The sequence below is a fragment of the Varanus komodoensis genome, unplaced genomic scaffold (genome assembly GCF_004798865.1).
Source record: "Varanus komodoensis strain SLA01 unplaced genomic scaffold, ASM479886v1 scaffold82, whole genome shotgun sequence".
Taxonomy (NCBI): domain Eukaryota; kingdom Metazoa; phylum Chordata; class Lepidosauria; order Squamata; family Varanidae; genus Varanus; species Varanus komodoensis.
The window spans coordinates 314452-334295 of NW_025336508.1; the positions used below are offsets into that span (position 1 = coordinate 314452).

Consider the following 19844-nt stretch of genomic DNA (forward strand, 5'->3'; position numbering starts at 1 on the left):
CCCATGGGAGCCGTGCCCGGCCTCACCCCAACACCCGCTTTTTGGGGGCGGCATGCTCAGACGAGTGGCAGGCTCCACAGGCCCCCTGCCACGTGTCTCACCCTCTGGCCCTCTCTCCTCCTCTTCCTCCTCCTCACTTCCTTGGCCTCCTCCACACTCCACTTCCGGGCACTGCTGGAATGTCTCTGGACTGGGAGAGAGGGCCGGCTTGGGAGAGGCCCCTCTGCGCATGCCTTTCCCGCTGGCCCGCCAGAGCGGGAGCCCCGACCTCTCAGCCGGGCTGCGATCACAGACACGGTGAGGGCTGCAGGGGGCCTGCACAGACCGGCGGTGCCGGAACTGAACTGCCACCCTAAGAATCTGAGGTTGAAGCCGGAGACGGTTCCTTCATTAGCCTGAGCTCCACGGCAGCGGAGAGAAAAGACAGGCCCGGGCCAGGGGGGAAACCACGCACTGCGCATGGCCAGGAGGCGGCAAGAGATGCGGCAAGCAATGTTCGTACACCTACAGGGATGCACCTTTTTTCACCCGCTGTCTAACTTTATCCGTACTGCATTTCTAAAAATAGTGCACATGTATAAAGAAAGAGGCAACTGCTTGGAGCACGAAAAAGGAAACTTGGGTTCTTCGTTTATGTGTAACACAATGATAACAAAACCTTTGGGCGGAATGCCAATCCCCACCATCCCCACCTTGACCAGCCACATGGGCAGCGTTTCCCTCCCGCTGCTCCTGACCACCAGGGCGAGACACAGCCTCCCTTCCGTGTGCAGTGCGGCTTCTCCGTTGTGGGCATTCCCCTGGACCAGTGTGCTCTGACAGCAGCTTCTGATGTGTCCGGCAGACACGTGGCCAGCTGGAGCCGCTTGGAGGGGGCTCTGCGGCCCAGTGCAAGCTGCCCGCACGCCACCCCCTCCCCGGGCCGAGGGAGTGAAAGTGCCCCAGAATAAAGGCCCCCTTGCTGCGGTTCTCTCTTTCCTCCAGCACACTCTTTTGCAAGCCTCATTTCCCCCCCCCCCCCCCGCGGCACCGCAGGCCTCTGACCACAATGGTTTCAGCCACGGGGCAGCCCCAGACCGGGCGGGTGGGCCAGCGGCTCTTAGTCCTCGCCTCTCATCTGGCAGAGATGCCAAACCTGCCTGTGCAGTGGGAATAACGCAGCCCTTCCCCCTTTCTTCTCAGCCAAGACTGTCTGAGCCGCGATTTGCTTTTCCTCGCCCAGAAGAAAGTTTCATTGACGTGGTGCAAATATCATATGAAAACTGATGAACAAAATCAATGGAAGTCATCAGAGTGAAGCGTGACAGGGCCGGCATTGGCCTGAGTTATGAAATGAGGCTGGGAGAAACAGCTCGAGGGACCCCGACGGCTGCCTGAAAAACAGGTGCGAGGTGCCTGCTGTCCATCCAAAGCACCCGCAGCGACAGAGCTGCCGCAGGATCTGAGCTCCACATGCTCGGAACACCCCTGTGCCCCGTGCTGGTGAAGAATTCTGTGCAACGCAGCGACAGAGGGCTTCACGCATGCAGGTGGCGCATGGATTTTCCCCCGTGCATGCCCTGGGAAGGTGGCGGGATCCGCCTTGCTTGCACTGAAAGACCTGTGGGACTCACCCGCACACCCGTGCCCTGCGGATGTTCTGATGTGCCGTCAAGTTGCCTCTGGCTAACAGCGACCCTGTGAGCAGAAGCCCTCCAGGGCAGCCTGGCCTGGGCAGTCCTGCTGGACTTGCCCAAGCCCAAGTCTGCGGCTTCCCTGTTGGAGCCCTTCCACCTCACCACTGGTCTTCCTTGCCTTCTTCTGCCTTCTGCTCCCTAGCATCTCCGGTTTGGTAATGTTTGCTTCCAAGGAAGGCCTGGAAGGCCTGGTTCGACTTGATCCAGGGCCCCCTTGCGCCTCTCTCTGCCTGACCAGGGTCTCCACAAAGCACCATGATCCAGAGGCGCTCGTTTTCTCCGTCAGCAGAAATTCTAGGGGAGCTTGGACGAACCTGTTTCCTTGGAAAGACGGCCCACAGCGGACCAGGCAGTTTTACGGCATCCGTTTACTCACGCGCATATACAGGTCCTGCGGACAATGACAAGGCAGAAGTACAGGCTGCCCCAAAGCAACATTTGGCCCAAAGCAACCGGCAGCCACCGAGCGGGCTCCAAAAACGTCTGTTTCGTGCTGCCTTTACAAAGGGCTGCGTCGTTCTCTCTTCGCCACAAGAGGCCTTGCTCTGTGGGTTTGGATTTGCCCTGCATCCACGGTGGAATGCTCGCCCCTCACCCCCAACAAGCCTTACGGCTGGAGAGAAAGGGGCCCAGAAGGAAAGTCCCAGCAGTGGCCCCCAGTGCAGAAGACCCCAAATCAATGATTCCTTGGGTGTTTCCTGCATTGGACACTCGGTGCACCCTAGTGGTATCTTCAAAAAAGCAAGAATCGGCGGTTACGGAGGAGGAGATGCACTGCGCAGCGTTGGCAAAAGCAACCGGAGTCTTTGGACGGACCCCCACGCTCCAAAGCGCTGCAGCCGAGCCGGGAAGGTGCAAAGGAGCAGAGCGAAGTGCCCCCTCCTTCCGGTGCCGCCTTCCTCACACCCTGGTGTCCACTGCATACATTTTGGCTGTGGCCGTCTGGGAGGAGGAGCAGTGCAGGTTGGTCACCCCAGGCAGGGAATAGTCCTTCTGGAAGTGGCTGGCGGGGAGGCATCTGCCCGAGCTGCCACCTGTAGAGAGACGGTGCGAAAACACAAGTGAGGACGGCGAGCGCGGCTCTGCCCGTGCCTTGCCTGCTGCAGCTGAGCACGGGGTGTTGGCCCGTTCCAGCCCTTCCTCTAAGCTCAACTTTGGGGAAACTCTTGCAGCTGGATTTCCTTGGTGGGAGAGGCTGAAATCTAAAGAGGTGCAGTCGAAGCACCTCAAATACCGAACTACTGCAAATTAATTTATGGTATTTGCAGACTATTAAACCATCCAATCACTGATGCTAAAAATGTAAAATGCCACTATTGAACATCATATAAATATAGAAACAAAGAAACAGAGCGAGTCAGAAGGGGTCTCCTGGGCCATCTAGTCTGACCTCCGGCTCCAGGCGGCTCTGCTCACGACATGCCCACCATGTGCATGTCCAGCCTACCTTTGAACACCCGCACCGATGGGGCCTCAACAACCTCCCATGGGAGCCCATTCCACACCCTGGGGGTCCTAACTGTCAGGAAACGCTTCCTGGCATCCAAATGGGACCATCAGAACAGAAAAAAAACAAGATAAAGCCAGCGGTGAAGAATGGAGCCACGGCCAGCTTGACACCAGTAGCAAGCTGGAGTACCAGCACCGGGCGGAGTGGACTTGGCCCCAGGCTCCGGCCCGGCCTCCTCAGACCCATGTGAGCCCCGGGAGATGGAGGGCGTGCTGGGCAAGCCTGCCGTGGGGCAGTGCCGGCATGGCCTCGGGGGCAGGCGCCTGCTCGTGGCAGCCAGACTGGGGTGCTTGCCGGCCCAAGGCTCTCTGCCATGGCCCGCAGGACTCACCTCTGAAGAGGTGCATGCAGCAGGTGAGCAGAGCGCCAGACAAGAGGCACCCCAGGGACCCGCTCAGGCCCAGCCAGCACGACCAGCCGAACGTGTACTGGATGCCCACGAAGACGTTGTGCAGGACCAGCGCGGAGCGCTCCACGTAGACCCCGACGGCGTACCAGGTGGAGCCGATGAGCCCAGGGACCCCTGCAGGAAAGAGGGGAGGCTCCGGGTGGCCCTCCAGCCCTGGCATGACCCCCCCCCGTCCCCGCGGGACCCTCTCTGTGGTGCCCCACCCCTGGAATGAGACTCGTTTTGAGGCCAGAGGCCCAGCATGGCCCCGTCCCATGGCCGTGAACCGAGGTCCCAAGGCTGCGCGCCAACTACCTGCAGCCAAGAGAGCTAATCCGGAGATGAAGCAGGCGCGGGTCTTGATGCCTGGTTCCTCCGTCAGGAATTTCACGCAGTCAAGGCCCAGGAGGAGGAGGGTGAACCCGAAGCCGGCCAGGATGTCGGCCGTGATCAGCATCGCCCGGGTCAGCACCAGCTTCACTGCAAAGCGGGAAGCGCCGTCTTGAGGCACAGCAGACCCGCCAGCGGTGGGGGCCTCTGGGGCGCCTCCCGCGGGCCCTTCCAGCCGGACTGCCGGCCCCACAACTGCGGCCTCTCGGGCTCTCCGGCAAAGGGGAGGATTGGCTCTGGCCACCGCCTAATCCTCGGTTTTAATCGAGGACTCTTTGTCCGGAGAGCCGGCGTGGCATGGTGGAGGGAGAGTTGGACTGGTAGGGGCATCGTCACCACCACCACCACCTTCCGCACCCACCATAACTCTAGCTCTCCGAGCAGCTTACAAAAATCCATAAAAGCAGGCAGTCAAGAGTTTGGGCTCTGCATCCCGGCGCCCCCTCAGCCGTGCAGCGCGCTGGCGACTGTGGGCCTCACGGACTCTCACAGACCCCTGGGGTGTGTGAGGAAAGGACTGAGCGGGAGAGGAGGATTATGCAAGCCGCCTCGAGCTTCTTGGAAGCAAAAGGTGGGGCATAAACATAATAAGTGAATGCCAAAGCAAATAGATGAACCGGAAATGACCAGAACAGAACCTGGGACCTTCTCTATGCAAAGCATGGATGCTGTGAGATAGTTTGTGCCCCTCCACTCCGTTGGACGAGTCTCGGGGCACGATCCTCTGAGTGTAACTGCAGCCTTACGCACAGCGCTGGACTCGGGAACGGCCTGCGACTTTTCCCCGGGGCACCTGTCCAATGGTCAGGTCCACCGTGGGAACTCTCCTCTCTCCAGCCATTCCCTCTCCTCGCAGCCCCCAGGGGGTTCCCAGGAGGCACCACGGGGAGGAAGGGGGTCCCTCTCTGGCAGCCACGATCACAAGCCGAGACCACCATTGCCCCAGGATGTGACGGAGGCGAGGGAACAGCTCCTGGTAAAAGGAAGAATGCGGCTGCTTCTGTATTTCTCCACATGCGCTCCCTGCCGTAAGCGTGAGCCAAAATCCCCCAAACCCACAGGAGAGGTTTCACTGCAATGATAAAGGTCCGGGCCATTTCCCTTTTTATGCCTCTTCCGCCAGCTTTGTGGCTTAGTTCCCCTTATAAAGTTCTGATGCAACTTATGTGCCTTTGTAAGTCGCTTTGGAGATTCCCCGCAGAAAAGCCAGATAGGCCACTGGGGTGCAGCGCTCTGTACGCCTGGATAGGACACAATGCCCCACAAGCCCCGGCATTCCCCGGACGGAGCTGCCAGGCTTCTCCTGTCCAAGCACGCAGGGGCTGCACCCAAGGAGGCGAAGCGCGTTGGCTTCTCTATAAAGGATGGTGTTTGGTTTCGACACGCTAAAGAGGAACGCTTAAAGCCCAAGCCGACGCTAACCCTGTTTCCCACCTTATGGTGGCATGTCCCTGTAAGGGCTTTCCTGCAGCGTGCCTTTCGCGTGCCTGGCACACCCTGCCCACCTTGCCCCGGCTGGAGAGGTCCGGCGTGCACGCACCTGGGTGCTCGGCCAGGATGGAGTCGTACTCGTCGCAGGTGGTGATGCCGTCGAACGCGTTGGTGACGCACTCCCACCAGAGGCCGCGGCAGGTTGCGGTCAGCTGCGCGGGAGGAAGCCGTTGGTTAGAAGCCCCCGCCCCACGCTCCGTCTCCTCCGCTCCAGAAACAAGCAGAGGAGGAGGCGCCGGGAGGACGAGAGGGAGAGATGCGCTGCAGCCAGGGACTCCGGGGCCCCTTTGGAGAAAGGGCGGAATGTGAGCCAAGCCAGCGGCATGGCCCTGGAGGCTTTGGGCCCGTGGGGAAGAAGGACCGCAGGGCGCGTCCTCGCGTCCCAGCGGACTCCAGTCTGTTCCCAGGCGAGGCCCTGGAAAGCCACTGCTGGTGGTGGGAAGAGACACCCCTGAGCTCAATGGGCAAGGAGTCCGCGTTGCTCTAAAGCCAGCGCTGGGATAGGCGGTAGGGGTCCCATGGCACAGAGTGTCCCCTGCTTGAAGGGCTGTCCTCTCTTTTGAAGGCATTCTCTACTTCAAGTGCAGCCCTGCCCAAGTCCCACTGAAAGACCAAGAGCCATCAGAAGGAAGAGCTGATGGGCCTTGAAGTCCAGGTGGGTACATGGGCCACCTGCTCAGGTTCTTCCATATCCTGTGAGGTGTGTGGCGTTTCCAACTACAGCTTAGTTTCAAATCGTGCGACTGTTCGTCTGAATCAACGCTGCACATTTCATGCAGACCAGTGTCCTTGCCTGTCCTCTTTCTGGATGATTCGCAAGCGCCCACCTCATTTTGAGGGGAAGGGGCAGCAGGCCCGGTTTCCAGGAGACTCACGCCCTGGCGTTCACCCAGAGAAGCGAAACCTAGAGAATCAGGTTCCCCGTCATCTCCAGAAGATGCACAGAAGGGGGAAATGGTCTGGCTCATTCCTGGGGCTTCTGTCCCACCCCACCCCCCCTTCTGCCTGCAGAGCCAGCCTGGGCTGTGCTGTTGCCATCCCAGCGTCCGAGCATCCGAGCGCCAGCCCTCCGAAAGGTTCAGGGCTCATTAAGCACCGGCTGGCACTCGGGGAGGCAATGAGCTGGTTAGGTGCGGAAAGCGGCGCAGTCCATCAGGTATTAACGCCGGAGGCCCTGTGCTGGGCGGGCGGGCCGGGCGAGCGTGGCTGCCGCTAACCCGAGGGCACATTAATGAACAATGGAAGGGACGTGGCGACCGAGGTGCCTTTGAACCAAGGAGGCAAGGTTAAACCCACCGGTGCCGTTAACGCTGGTGATGTATCGGCGGGTTCCCATAATGAGCGGTCCCTCGGTCTGCGTCGGCCTCTCTCCAGGCAGCAGGGCTTCCCTGCAACTGTGGGCAACGGGCTTGAAAGCTGACGCACTGAGCGCCTGGCTGGGAAAGGCTCGGAGCGGGATGGCCCCTGCCAGCCCAACACGCACGGGGCTGCGCCCCTAACCCTACGCCTGCCTTCCTGGAAGCAAGCCCCACCGGCCGGAGAGAGGCCTCCTTCCACGGCGCCGATCTGCTGTCCCTGCAATGCGCCTTCCCTTGTTCCCTGGGCGTTGCAATTCTCCTTCCGCACTTCGGAGCAACCCGCACGTGCCCAGCAGGGGGTCCCATCTGGCTGCCCCAGCCCTTATTTCAATATTCGGGGGCGCAGAGCCCAAGGAGCTCCCTCCGCCCACGTGTCGCTCCTCCCTGAGAGCAAAGCAGGGCCACACGGCCAGCAGGGCAGGCGGTGCTCCGGGCAGAGGCCCCTGGGCTTCAATCCACCTCCCTCCCTCCCTCCCTCCCAAAAGGCTTTTCATGGGTGACAGGAGAGAAAAAGGCCAGGGGAAGGGACAGCGCCCCCAACAGGGCCGTCTCAACGCGTGGGCCTGATGGGCACTCGCCCGTGGGCCCCATACTAATCTGTGCATGTGAACCCTTGGAAAATGGGAAAACCTCCACGATTAGCAGTCGTTGTCGCAGGGGCCCCAGCGCACTGCCTTGCCCGGGGCCCATCACGCTGTCCGGATGGCCCTGGCTCCCGAGGCTCCTCCGGGGACCCAGCGCCGCTCCAAGGAGTGGTGTTCCTCGTGCCCAGAACCGCTCTCCACGTGCTTCCACGGAAAGGCATTCAGCCGCCCTCATCAGAGCCAGGGCCAGGCACTCAGAAGGGGGGCGAGGAAACGCAAGGGGGCGAGGCTTGGAATTGCACTGGGATTCTGGCACGATGCTCGGATGATGAGGGCTGATTACCCGAGGCCGCTCATCCAGTTGCTGTGATCAAGCAGCCTCGTAAAACTGTTTCAGGCTAAAACAGTGGCTGTGGGGGGAGAAAGCAGCTCCCTTGGCCGCTAAAGGGCTGTGCGTGTGTTTCCGCAGGCACCCCCTCAGAAGGGGGGGGACCCTTCTTGGATGGAGCCTGCCATTTAGGAAGCACTGCTATGAAAAAATAGGGGCAACTTTAAAACATGCCACCCAGTGAATCCAGAATGCTACTTTCCTGGATGAATAGCCCCCAACCTATTAAAGTCTAGTCCTCCCCGTGTCCCCCCCATCCCCCCATGAGTTCAGTGGTGCCTCTTGCGTGGGGCAGCACCGTCTGGTTCCAGCCTCCTTGGCTGCAGGCTCTGCTATGCTTCATGGGCCTTACTTCCAGGTAAGAGGGCAAAGGCATGTGGCATTGCTCAGTTAAAAAGCCGCATCTGCCACCTCACGGAACCATCGCTACGCACGGTCCTTCGCAGAACAACACAAGCCCCAGGCTGGACCTCTGCCCTGGGGAACGCGATCGGCCGCTTTTCCTAGGAGGCTCCTGCCGTTCATCAGTGCACACAGAAATCTGGCTGGTGAAGATTTCCCTGCTCTGCTGTCCTAGGAAAAGCTGCACCCCAGAGGAATTTCTGCCTGCGGCACAGCTGTTACAAAACCTCGAGCAAAGAGCCCATGGCCAGGGCAGCCGGGGGAGCGGTGTCCGGCCGCAGCGCCTACGCTTATTCCGGTGGCCCGGGGAGGATGCGGGGTCCGCTCGCACTTTACCTCCAGAGAGTCATCCGTGTTCACCATCCAGCAGTCGGTCCAGGTCGCGGCGATCAGGAAGCCGGCAGAGAAGAAGGCAAAACAGCTGCCCAGGTACTGGAGCTGGTGCTTCATGGTCTCCGCGAGGCTGTGCTCCAGGGCCAGCCCGCGCTCAGCAAACCCTCCGCACGCAGCCCCCACGAGCTTCCGGGATTCTGTCGCTAATGATCCACAGAAGGGTACCCGCCTCCGTCCCCTGGGCAGGGACACGCATCAGCTCCAGCAGAGAGCAGAGGAGGGCGGGTGCTGTGCCGAGCAAGCAGGACCGGCAGCCAGCCCCCTGCGCCCACTGCACGCCCCTCGCAGCGGTGGCGGGGAGCCCCGAGCGACCGTGCCGGGCCCAGCCCGGGCTGAGCATCGCGGCTTCTCCCGCTGGCCAAGCAGGCTGAGCAGCGGGCCGCTGGCCTCTCCCAACCGGCTGCCCCCCAGCGGTGTGGGACTGCAACCCCCATAACCCCCAGGCCAACACCGCTGGGGGGCACCCGGCTGGGACAGGCTGGCCTTGGGCCCAGCACATGCTGCGTGAAGGAAGGTCCGTCCACAAGACGGGAGGAGCACAGAGGAACCTGCAGGACACACGACCGGCACGGGACTTTTCCGGGTAAGCACATGCCCTGTTCCCAAATGTTTCCCCCACTCAACCCGGAAGGGGATGAGCATGTGCACCCGGATCGAGAAGAGACCTCCTGCAAGCGTTCGAAACCCGGCCGATGCCGTTTTTGTGCAAAATATGCCTCTGGCGGCTGGAGAATTACAGTGTTGGGAAGATTCCCCCCCCCCCCCCCGGCCTAACGGCTTCAGCCTTCACTTGGCTTTCCAGATGCCGCACGTCAAGCGACAGATGCTGGCTTGCATCACGCAACATGTTGTTTTGTCGTTCTTTACAATTGCGGGTGCGCCCCCTTCCATGCTCTAGCTAGCCCTGCCCTCCGGTGACATTTACTCAACACCATCAGGGGACCAAGCGCTGCAGCCAGAGAAACCATTCACTGTAGCCATTAACCAGAATCCCAGAGGAACCTCCTTGTTAAACCGACCATCCGGGCTTCACAGATGGTTCGGTGTCTTTCCATCTGCCATCCCATCACTGAGGACACCAGAATTCCTTCAGGGATGGATGGGAACTCATCCTGCCACTGCGAATTTGTGCAAATCCACCCTGTGGAATCTGAGTGCATCAGACCACTGCAGATTCCCTCCCTCTGGGCCAGCGAGCTTACCCAGCAAGGGTGCCCGGGCAGCATGCCGGAAAAGCCGGCCCGGGGCCAGGGTGCTCCTCCCCTTCCACATCAGCCTCTTGTGCCCGGATGCCAGCACTGGTGCCCCTTCCCCGGGCGGCCTGGCCGCGGAGGCGTGGTGTTTGGCTCCTGGACAGGGGCAGCTTGCCGGTGCTGTCTGCGTGGCATACCCTCCCCAGCAGACTTGACTGGGCCCATCCTACTCTCTTCCTGGTGCCAAGCAAACGCCGTTTTGCTTTCCGATGCCTTGAAGACGTGAACCCCAGAAGTGGTGGGTTTGGCGCCCCTCGTATTGGCTGTTCTGAGCTCTGCCACACAAGGCATTTGCCGTGTGCCTCATGGTGGTTCGCTGGTTCTTGAACTGACGCTCCAGTCTCTGGATTCCGGTTGGTACAGATTGGTGAGGGTTTTGCTTTAGTCAGCTTTTGAGAAGAGTCCACCAGACCTCACAAGCTTCTTCCTGCACGAGTTGGAGAGACAGTCAGATTTTAAAACACTCAAATGTGGAAAGGAAAAGTGGCACACACCACTGTTCCTGCTTGGAGTAAACCCACGGACAACACATGGAGCGGGCTCAGGCCACGCCAGGGCTCATGTTTGCGCCCCACAGCGCGTGTGTGTGGGGACGGGGCTTGGAAGCGAGCCGGAGGAACTGCAATGGGGTGAGGCAGCCGGGGGAAGCCAGCGGAAGAGGGCCGGCTGCTGCCCGGCAAGGCGAGGGGGGCCAAGGCAGATGAGCTTGTGCAGCTCAGGAGCCCACGGGAGGTGCGAGAAGACTCTGCGGGGCTGCCCTGCGAGGGCAGGCGTCCGGCCTGCAACAGTGTTGAGGCCATTGAGCAAACGGAGCATTGCTCCAGTCTAAGCGAAGTCAAACTGGGAGCCTCGTTCTGGGGCCGGGCAGCTGCTTCCGATTCATACCACAGGCAGAATCCGGAAGCTCCAACTGGATAGACCAGGGCTGCCAGCGGGCTGTGATCCGCACCTTCGGAAGGAGACAGGAGGAGCAACCTCCAACCAAGCACTGACGCCCTTGGCCTGCAGAGGTCGTGCGCCCGCGCCTGCCTGCGCCGGAGGAAAAACGAAGCATGCGGGAGACGAGCTGCGTTCTCCTGAGTGGACTTGTCTCGATACTGCTGCTTGTGGATGCTGTTAGAATATGGCATTTGGGGAGGGGCGGGAGAGGGAAGAGGAAAGATCTTCACAGAATTGCATTTCGCGTCGAGGCTGAAACGTGCTCTGGGGCGCCCAGGAAAGTTTCCCGGCGAGCCGTCTGCACTCCCAGGGTGACCCACCAGGGGGCGGCCACCTCCTTCGTCCTGCCCGGGGACGGGAGCTGGGATTCAGCGCAGCCCCGAGCGCCTTGCGCGTCCGCAAGGACCCCTCGCCCGAGCGCCCCCTGCGGCCCCGCGGCAGGCCAGGGGCTGCTCCTGAGGAGACTCCTCCGTCCCGCCGGCCGCTCTCCGAGAGCGGGGCGCTGGCTCATGGGTGGTCTGGTGCTGCAGGGGCCGGGGTCTCTGAGGCCGGGAGTGGCGCCGGCGCTCCCCTTCCGCCCAGGATTCGGGCCAGCGCGATGTCCCCGCCTGCTGTGACCCAGGGGATCGCTCCCGCTCCAAGAGAAGCACGGCCCAGAATGCTCCAGGTCCTTGGAAGGGTCCGCAAGAGGCGGGGAGAGGGCTTCTGTCCAGACACGCTGGATGGGGTCCAGTGTTGCTCTCCACTCTGCTCCCACAAAGTGCACAGGCTCCAGAGGCAGCATAAAGAGCCAGGAAATACGTCTCCGTCCATATCCTCGCTTCCGCCCGTGACCTGACTTCAGCTCTGCTTTACCCCAAGGGTCTTCTGGGCCCACTGCTTCCCGCTTTCCCCAAAGGGAAGCCCATCTCCACAGGTGGGGAGGCAGAGGGCCACCCTCCTTGCGGAGCTGGGCCGGGGGCGTCTGAGGCAGGCCCGGGCAGGAAGTGTGGGGCAGAGCGCGGATATCCTTCTGCTGGGGGAAAGGATTCCAACTGGCTGAGCGGGGCGTTCCAGCGGGCCACTCCCCAGTCACCCCATCAAGGCTAGTTTCTTGGCCTGCGCGGAGCCAGGTTTGCCTGACCTTCACCCCAACCTGAAGATTAACCCCAAGCCTGCCATTCAGGTGCAAACCTCCCCATTTTAAAACATGAATGCAGTAAGACATTTAAATGGCTAAGACTACAGGGTAAGATAAAAATAAGAACCAGGGTAAGAGCAGCAGAAAGCGACTTCTGGTGCAGTGCAAAATTGGAAGCGAACCAAAACTGAAATTTCTGGGAAAGTTGCTGGGAAACAAGGAGGTCTTCAGCTGGTCCAGGAAAGAGGGCCCTCCAGGGGGCTCGGTCCACAGCCAGGTGCCGCGGCAGAAGTGGCCCTCTTCCTCGTAGCCACCCTCCCGTGTCCCCCTGGCCAGGGCTCCCCGGCCCCTCACCCCTGAGGCTCCTGGATGTCCATGCCAGCACATCCTGGGCAGGGACTGGCATCTGGTGGAGACCTAACCGGCTGGCCTAAAGTGGCCCTGGCCCCCAGCCCCTGCAAACAGCCCTGCTGGCCGGCGCTTCCAGTCCGTTTCAAAGGCAGCCGGCAGCAATCCAAGCGAGAGCTCGCCAGAGCACAGACCCCTGTGGCCAGGTTATCCTGTCCAGGGAGGGGCACTGTTGGCCTATCCCCTTAAGGGACAGAGGGGCTCTGTGCCCACCAGCCCCTCGTGTAACGTGCTGGATCCAGGAGCACCCCCGCTCTGCGGACCTGATCCACCTGGGTGACTGCGCTTCCTTCCGAGCAGGAAAACAGCGCCTCCAACCCTTGAGCTGGACAGCCCATCCAGATGGGACCTGTGCAAAGGAAAGTCCCCAAAGGGCCACGAGAATCCGCAGGGCTGCAGCCCCCGCCCCTCGCCCAGCAGCGGCCACCCAACAGGGGTGCCGGGGCTGCGCAGCTTGGGGAGGTCTTTTGCACAAACTTGATTAGCAGTTCATTAAAATGTGTGCCTGTCACAGTCCGTCCTGGAGCACATGGGCCCGGAAGCCGCTGCCGGGGGCTGGGTCTCCCCGTTTCCACGCAACCCTTTTCGCACCGAGCAAGTGGCACGAGGCTTGCAGAAGGGCAGCCGAGGGCTTCCTAGAGAAAGTCCGGAGACAAGCCTACGCTTTCGCTTCTAGAAGGAGGCAAGTCCCTGCGGCTCTTCCCACCTGCCTCCTTCCAGATAGGAGCATTCGACACATTTCGGGTTGTCCCGGAAGCACGAAGTTGCCTTGCGGGGGGTGGGGGGGGGCAGCTGCTTGCACAATGCAGTCGCTGGTTCTGGTTCTGGAAGACCCGACTGGGGCGGAAGTGTCTTTCCAGCGCTGACCCGGAGGGACCAATTGCCCGGCTTCGTCAGAGGAACCTGATCATTTAAGTGTGGGGCAACTTTCTCTGGCAGACCCACCGAAAGAGAGGGAGAATCATTCATCAAACTATTTTAGGAATTCGTTTTGCCTGTTGCATTTTTCCTGTTGAAGAACAGGAGATTTCTACAGCCACACCCAAGTCAAATAAAAGCATGTGCTTATTTTTTATTTGCATTACTTTTACTCTTTGAATACCTCTCCATATCTTGACAGACTCTGGAATGAACAATACAAAGCTAAAACAGGCAAACATACAATCAACGCATCAGAAACAAGGTAACTATAGAGCTGATTTGGTTTGGACCCTGTTTCTCTACCAGGAAAATGGCTTTAGTGCAGCTTACAGTCATGGGAAGTAGTGAAAACTTGAAAGTAAAAACTAGGATGAAACAGGCTGAATGATATAGTAAGATTGCTGGCATGGGAAGGTGTCAAATTGGCAAGAGGTGAGTGGAGCTGTCCAGGATAGGATATCTTGAAGGGCAGTCTTTCGTGGAGTCACCAGAAGCCAGAGATGACTTGACAATGTGCAACAGTGCTGGGAAAGAGAAAGCATCAGATAGAATGAAACAGAAACAGAGCAAGTCAGAAGGGGCTCCTGGACCATCTAGTCTGACCCACAGCTACAGTGGCCTCGGCCCATGTAATATCCAGCAGGTAGGTGCCCAAACTTTCCTTGAACACCCTCACTGATGGGGACCCCACCACCTCCCATGGAGCCCATTCCGCACCCTTGGGGTCTGAACGGTTGGGACGTGCATTCACCCTGAGGCCCTCTTCCTTGAGTTGCCCATTGGACTGCATTCTTTCCTCCTGAACCTATATGGGGATAGAGTTCCATTGAAAAGAGGGCGATTATGAAAAAGCCTTTTTTAGTAAGTTTTGCTGCACTGCTTATCATTCCTGTCCATTCTAAACACATTCCAATGATCAAAATTGTGCCAGGACACCTCGTTTTTCTAACCCTAACCCTACCCTGGTGCACACCCCTAACCCTACTATGGGGTTGCAGTTCCATTGAAAAGAGGGCGATTATGAAAAAGCCTTCCTTGAGTAGCTTTTTCTGCACAGCTTATCATTTCTGCCTATTCTTAACATATTCCAACCATCAAAATCGTGCCAGGACACCTCATTTTTCTAACCCTAACCCTACCCTGGTGCACACCCCTAAGCCTAATATGGGGTTGCAGGTCCATTGAATCGTGGGCTATTCTGAAAAATCCCTCATTGAGTAGCTTTTTCGGCACAGCTCATCATTTCTCCCCATTCTGAACACATTCCAACCATCCAAACCATGCCAGGACACCTCGTTTTCCTAACCCTAACCCTACCCTGGTGCACAGCCCTACCCCTAATATGGGGATACAGTTCCATTGAAAAGAGGGCGATTCTGAAGAAGTATTCCTTGAGTGGCTTTTTCTGCACAGCTCATCATTTTTGCCCATTGTAAACACCTTCCCACCGTCCAAACCATGCCAGGACTCCTCGTTTTCCTAATCACACAGTGATGGTGAACCTTTCATAGACTGAGTGCCGAAACTGCAACCGAAAACCCACTCATTTATTGGTAAGTGCCAACACTGCAATAAAACCTGAAACCTGAAGCTTTAGTTTAGAAAAAACAACTCACAGACAGTCCTAGCAAATATATTCATCTTTGGCAGTGCACTGACTGGCCACGTGAAAACCCGGATGAGTCGTGGCTCGTGAGTCGTGGCTCGTGGCTCTATGACCTGGCAGCACTCCTCCGTTCCCGCATCCGCAAGGGCCCCGCGTGCGCTGCAATCCGATGCTGGGGCGGCTTGGCTCGCGTGCCGGCGGAGAGGGCTGTGTTGCCCGCTGTGGCACGCGTGCGATATGTTTGCCACCACCGTCATGTGGCAACCCCCCCAACAATGAACAAGCAAACTAGCCACCCACCTTGTGACCCTGAACTGAACTGATTTCAGTCTTGCCCTGTCTCTTCTGCAAGGAGGAGCCCAGAACCGGACACAAGGACCCCAGGTGTGGGGGCAGCAGGGTCTTGCACAGCAGCAGCGGAACTTCTCTGGGCCTGGAAGCTGCACCCCTGGCTGTGCAACCGAGGGTGGCGTTCTCCCTCTCCCGCTGCCTCGCCCGGCCGGCTCGTGTTCAGCCTGCCGCCGACCAGCACCCCGAGGTCCCTTTCGCAAGCGCCGCTCTCCAGCCACTGGTCTCCTGTCCTGTGCTTATGGCGCCCATTCCTGAGTCCCAAGGGCTACGCTTTGCACTCATTTGCATCGCCATCCTGTCACCCCGCCCACTTCCGCAGTCTGTGCGCAGCCTTCTGGATCTGGATCCCCTGCTCCTCCGCTGTGCCACCTCCCCCACTCTGGTATCACCCATGGATCTGGCCAGCAGAATGGCCACCCCTCCTGCAGGTCACAGATGGAGAGGTCAAACAGAATCGGCCCCAGAGATGAGCCCTGGGGACCCCGCTGGTTGCCGGCTGCCACCCTGAAGCTTCCCCATGCATCGCATTGCATTGCGCTCCTTCACAATGGATCCCGCGGCTGGTGCAGAAGCCTCCAGGCAGCTGTGGTGGCACCTGTGTGGCGTCCACTACCGGCAGTCGCACCGAGCCCACTTCCGCCAAGCAGGGACGCCGGCAGAGCTGCACAGAGGGCCAGGACGGAGCCTGGAGGGATGGCTGTGGCAGCCCAGGGCTCCTGGCCATGCGGGGACCTGCCCAAGCACCCCAAGGCAAGCGGGCCCAAGGCCTGGGGCCCTGGCCAGTGTGATGTATCGGCCAGCCCTGTGCACATGGCATCCGCCTGGCTGGAACGGCACGGCAAGGCCTGGCACTTTCGACAAAGGTCTTGGCAAAGGCGTGACGCGTCTGCCCAGGTGCACCTTCTGTTTTCCAGCGTTAGATTCCCCCCCCCCCCCCCCGCTCCCCCCCCCCCCGCGACGGCACTGCGGCTTGGCCTCAGCACGGCTGTTGTGCTTCATCTGGCTCAGAGCGCTTCCCCACCCACAAGGGCTGCAGCGTGAAAAACAAAGCTATCTTTGGTTCCCGGCTTATGTTAGCAAGTTCAAACAGAGCCTTAGACAGTTCCGTTTTTCCGAAGATAGTTGCCCTGATAACGTCTGGGCCGAATCATCTCCCCAAAGATAGCAGCGAGGCTGAGTGGGCCTGCCAGAAAAGCTGATGACAAACGCAACCCAGTCCAAATCCGACAAATTCCCATACTGTTACTCAGTTGTGCACAAAGCAGTGAAAACGCTGCCTGGTTTGCAGCGAAGGTTTTGGCAGTGCGAGCAAAAAGCTTCCCCCTTTCGTGAATGCATGGCTCATTCCATGTGTAACACAAACGGAGCGCCCAGTTTTAGAGCAGATGTGTAACACCTAGTGGTTACAGCGCTGGTCCCAGGAGATCCAGATCCTACAGGGCTACAACCACAGGGCTGTGCTTGTGGGGATTAAATGGGGAAGAGGACAACCCTGGAAGCCAACCCCGCCCCATCGAGTCTATCCATTTTCCTCTGTGTTGGGGGACGATACTCTGTAATGTTTTGCCGTGCCCACGCATTCTGGGTGGCTGTGCCAAAGTCAGCCAGGTAGCCGGGGTGACGAATCGGCACCTAGTCAAAAGCGTCCCACACTTTAATGCAGGGGCGGAGTGAATCCGGATTGGGTTTCCCCACCTCCCACGGCTGAGCCCTGCCTGCGCCCCCCGCCCCAGCCCTCCTGCAGAGAGCCATGCTGGCTGCCTCCCCAAGAAGGAAATGAGACTTGGATGGAGGGGAAAGGGGTCCCGGGGGGACCCGGGGAGGAGGCCGGTGCCGCCTACCTGCACCAGTGGCTGCAGCATCCCAGCCCCCTCCCCTTGCTGCTTTGCCTAGAAAACCGGACATGGCCATCGAGACAAAGGCCCGGCATGAGATGGCTCGCCGCTGTGCCTCGTTTGATGTCCGCAAGCCCCTGCTTTCGGGCACTCATGTGTAGTGAGGGGGAGGCCCGGGATGGACCCTCGGCCCTTTTTTATTCGGTGTAGGGCTCCCCACCTTGTCCTCATGTGAGGGGCCCAAGGCGGCACGATGCGTCCCCCTCCCTCTGCATTTTGTCATCACAACAACCCTGCAAGGTGGAGCAGGCTGAGAGCCAGGGAGTGGCTCGAGGCTACCCAGCGAATTTCATGGCCAAAGGGCCACTAGACGGCCCAGTCCAGGACTCCGGCCACCATGGCAGACTCTCCCATCTTGCTTGGACTGAGCCTCCAGCGCTTTGCCTTCTCGTTGTCGTCTTGTTCTCATCTCCGACTCAGGGCAACCCTCCGAATGAGGCCCTCCAGATCCTCCCATCGTCACAGCCCTGCCCAGCCCTCGCAGACTCCAGGCTGGAGCCGTCCATTTCCCAGCCGGGTGTCCCCTTTTTCTTCTGCCTGCATGTTTCCCTGGCATGATGGTCTTCCAGGGGCCTCGCCTTCTCATGATGCTTTGTCATCTTTGCTTCTGGGAAAGCTCTGCCTTGGCCTGATCCTGGGCCCGTTCGTCTGGCTTTCTGTGGGTCCAGACGTCCACAAAGCTCTCCCCAGCACCTTCTTTCAAAGACATCCATGTTCCTGTTCTCAGCTTTCTTCACTGTCCTGCTTCCTCACCACGTGCGGTGGTCGGAAATGCAGTGGCACGAACGAGCTCGGCTTTGGTCTCATGCCCTCACCCCACCCAAAACGCCTCCGGGTGCCTGCGTGCCGTTCCCACGGACTCCATGGGGCAACTTGGACGAAGCAGGAGGAAGCGGGGCATGTCAGCCACACCGCGGCCCTTCAGTCCACCTCTCCCCTCCCCGTGGCTTTACATGGCGACTGAAAACCTTGCCATGGGCAAGAGAGGGCACCAAAGCCCAGCAGCCACTGGGCAGAGCAGGAGGCAGCAGCCCTGCTTTCTGGGCCATCCTTCCGCGAAGGGCTGGAGCCACTTCCTCGGCTGCGCAGTGAGCCAGGAGGAGACCAGGGTGGACCAGGGGGCCAAAAGCAGGGGAGGGCTCGGGGGGGGGATCCCTGGCCCAGCTCCCCGCTCGAGCCTCTGCACTCCATTGGCCAGGGCACAGGAGGCGGGCCCTCGCCCCGAGCCAGGTGGGGCAGGGCCAGGCCAGCCGTGTCCCCCAGGACCATTTCCGAGGTACGCTTGTGACGCTCAGCGAACGAAGGCACTTTCCGCTCCCTTGGGCTCTGGCACAACAGGCAGCCAGGCGGACGTGAAACAGAACCACCGACATGGTCAGGCAGCGCTCGAGCCACGAATACGGGCCTCCCGCTGCCGATGAAAAGCTAGAACTAATCGGCAGCTTCAGAAAAGTGCACAGCCTTGGCCTGACACCAAAGCAGTGGCAGCCGGGGCTCCGACCCAAGGTCTGGAGTTGGGGAGCCCCGGAAGCACACGCCCCCTCGAGAGCAGGACCCCAAGAAGGGCTTGGCTGCGTCCTTCATGGGGAATAGTCCCCTTTTTCTTGTGCTGCAGCATGGGTGGGCGGGCGGGCGGGCAGGGGGGCACCTGCCGTGCCGGGATTATCTCCGGTTGCTTGTTGCTGCTTCCCAGACTACCTTGTTCGGCATAAACAAGTCTGGGACTTTGAAGCCGAGGCTCGGGCAGACCCACCGCGTGCCGCTGCAGCCACCCAAACAAGTGTCGGCAGCGTGAGGTCAATGTTTTGGACAGTCTCGGGGTGAGCTTATCCGTGGCTGCTGCCTCACAGTCATTTGCGGTTGGGCCCAGAGCACAAACAGTGCAGCGAGAGAGAGGAACCGGCCCGCTCGGGGTGGAGACTCCAGAAGGAAAATCCACCTCGAGAAACGATCGTCCGCTGCGGAAGGCGGGCTCCTTCCTGTGCTGCGGAGGGACCCAAGGCCGAGGCAACGGGGCAGGTGTGGGGCAGGGAGGAAGCTCTTCCTCCCAGTGAAAGGGCATTTGCCCCTGGATATGGCTTGGTGGAGCCTCCCTGCCTGCTTTCCGCTTTACCTCCCTTTTCGACAGACTTAACAGGGACAAGAGAGAATTCTGTGCGTCCTGCTCGGAAAGGAAGCCGCCTCACTTGCTTGCTGGCTCTCTTCTGAGTCATCCATGACTGAAGCCCTTCCCTGAATTTTACGGTGCTGTTCTCAGCCCCAGAGCTGCCTGGAAAATGCACGTGAGGAGAGATCCCATATGGAACCTCCTGTACTTTCGGCCACTTTAGGCTGACGCATAAATCGAACAGACACGTCTGTGGCAGGTTGAAGGTGTGCAAAACTCGCCTTGACCAGACAAGACACCATTGCTGCGCCCCATGGAACCCACCGAGGGATCGCCCCTGCTCCCCACCCCGTGCCAAACGTGGAATCGGCTGGGCTTCCCCTCTGATGCCATCGTGTACCAACCTGCTTTCTTTAACTCCAGGAAAAACCAGCTCTTCTCCTGAATTTTGGTTCAAATGCATGCATTTCAGACTGTTAGAATGGAGAAAACGCAGCCGACAAACTGGGACACCAGCAAATGACCAGTGCTTGGGGGAGGGATGGGGCCGGGGAAGGAGTCGTGGCCCCCCGGGAGCCCCAGAAGGCTGGATCTGGCCCATGTGGCTGAGCCTCACCCCCCTGGCCTAGAGGGAGCCCTTTTCAGTCGCGAAAGATTCTGGCCG

General features: G+C 59.7%; 1 protein-coding gene across 1 annotated transcript; it reads right to left on the reverse strand.

Annotated features, from left to right (window-relative positions):
- Positions 1 to 2576: 2576 nt before the first annotated feature.
- Positions 2577 to 8637, reverse strand: CLDN16 (claudin 16). Its single transcript, XM_044456230.1, has 5 exons — positions 8524 to 8637; positions 5505 to 5607; positions 3890 to 4054; positions 3518 to 3709; positions 2577 to 2710 (listed from the first exon to the last, which is right to left on the reverse strand). The coding sequence occupies exons 1-5, from the start codon at positions 8635 to 8637 to the stop codon at positions 2577 to 2579; spliced, it is 708 nt and encodes a 235-aa protein (XP_044312165.1).
- Between the last annotated feature and the right edge of the window lie 11207 nt (positions 8638 to 19844).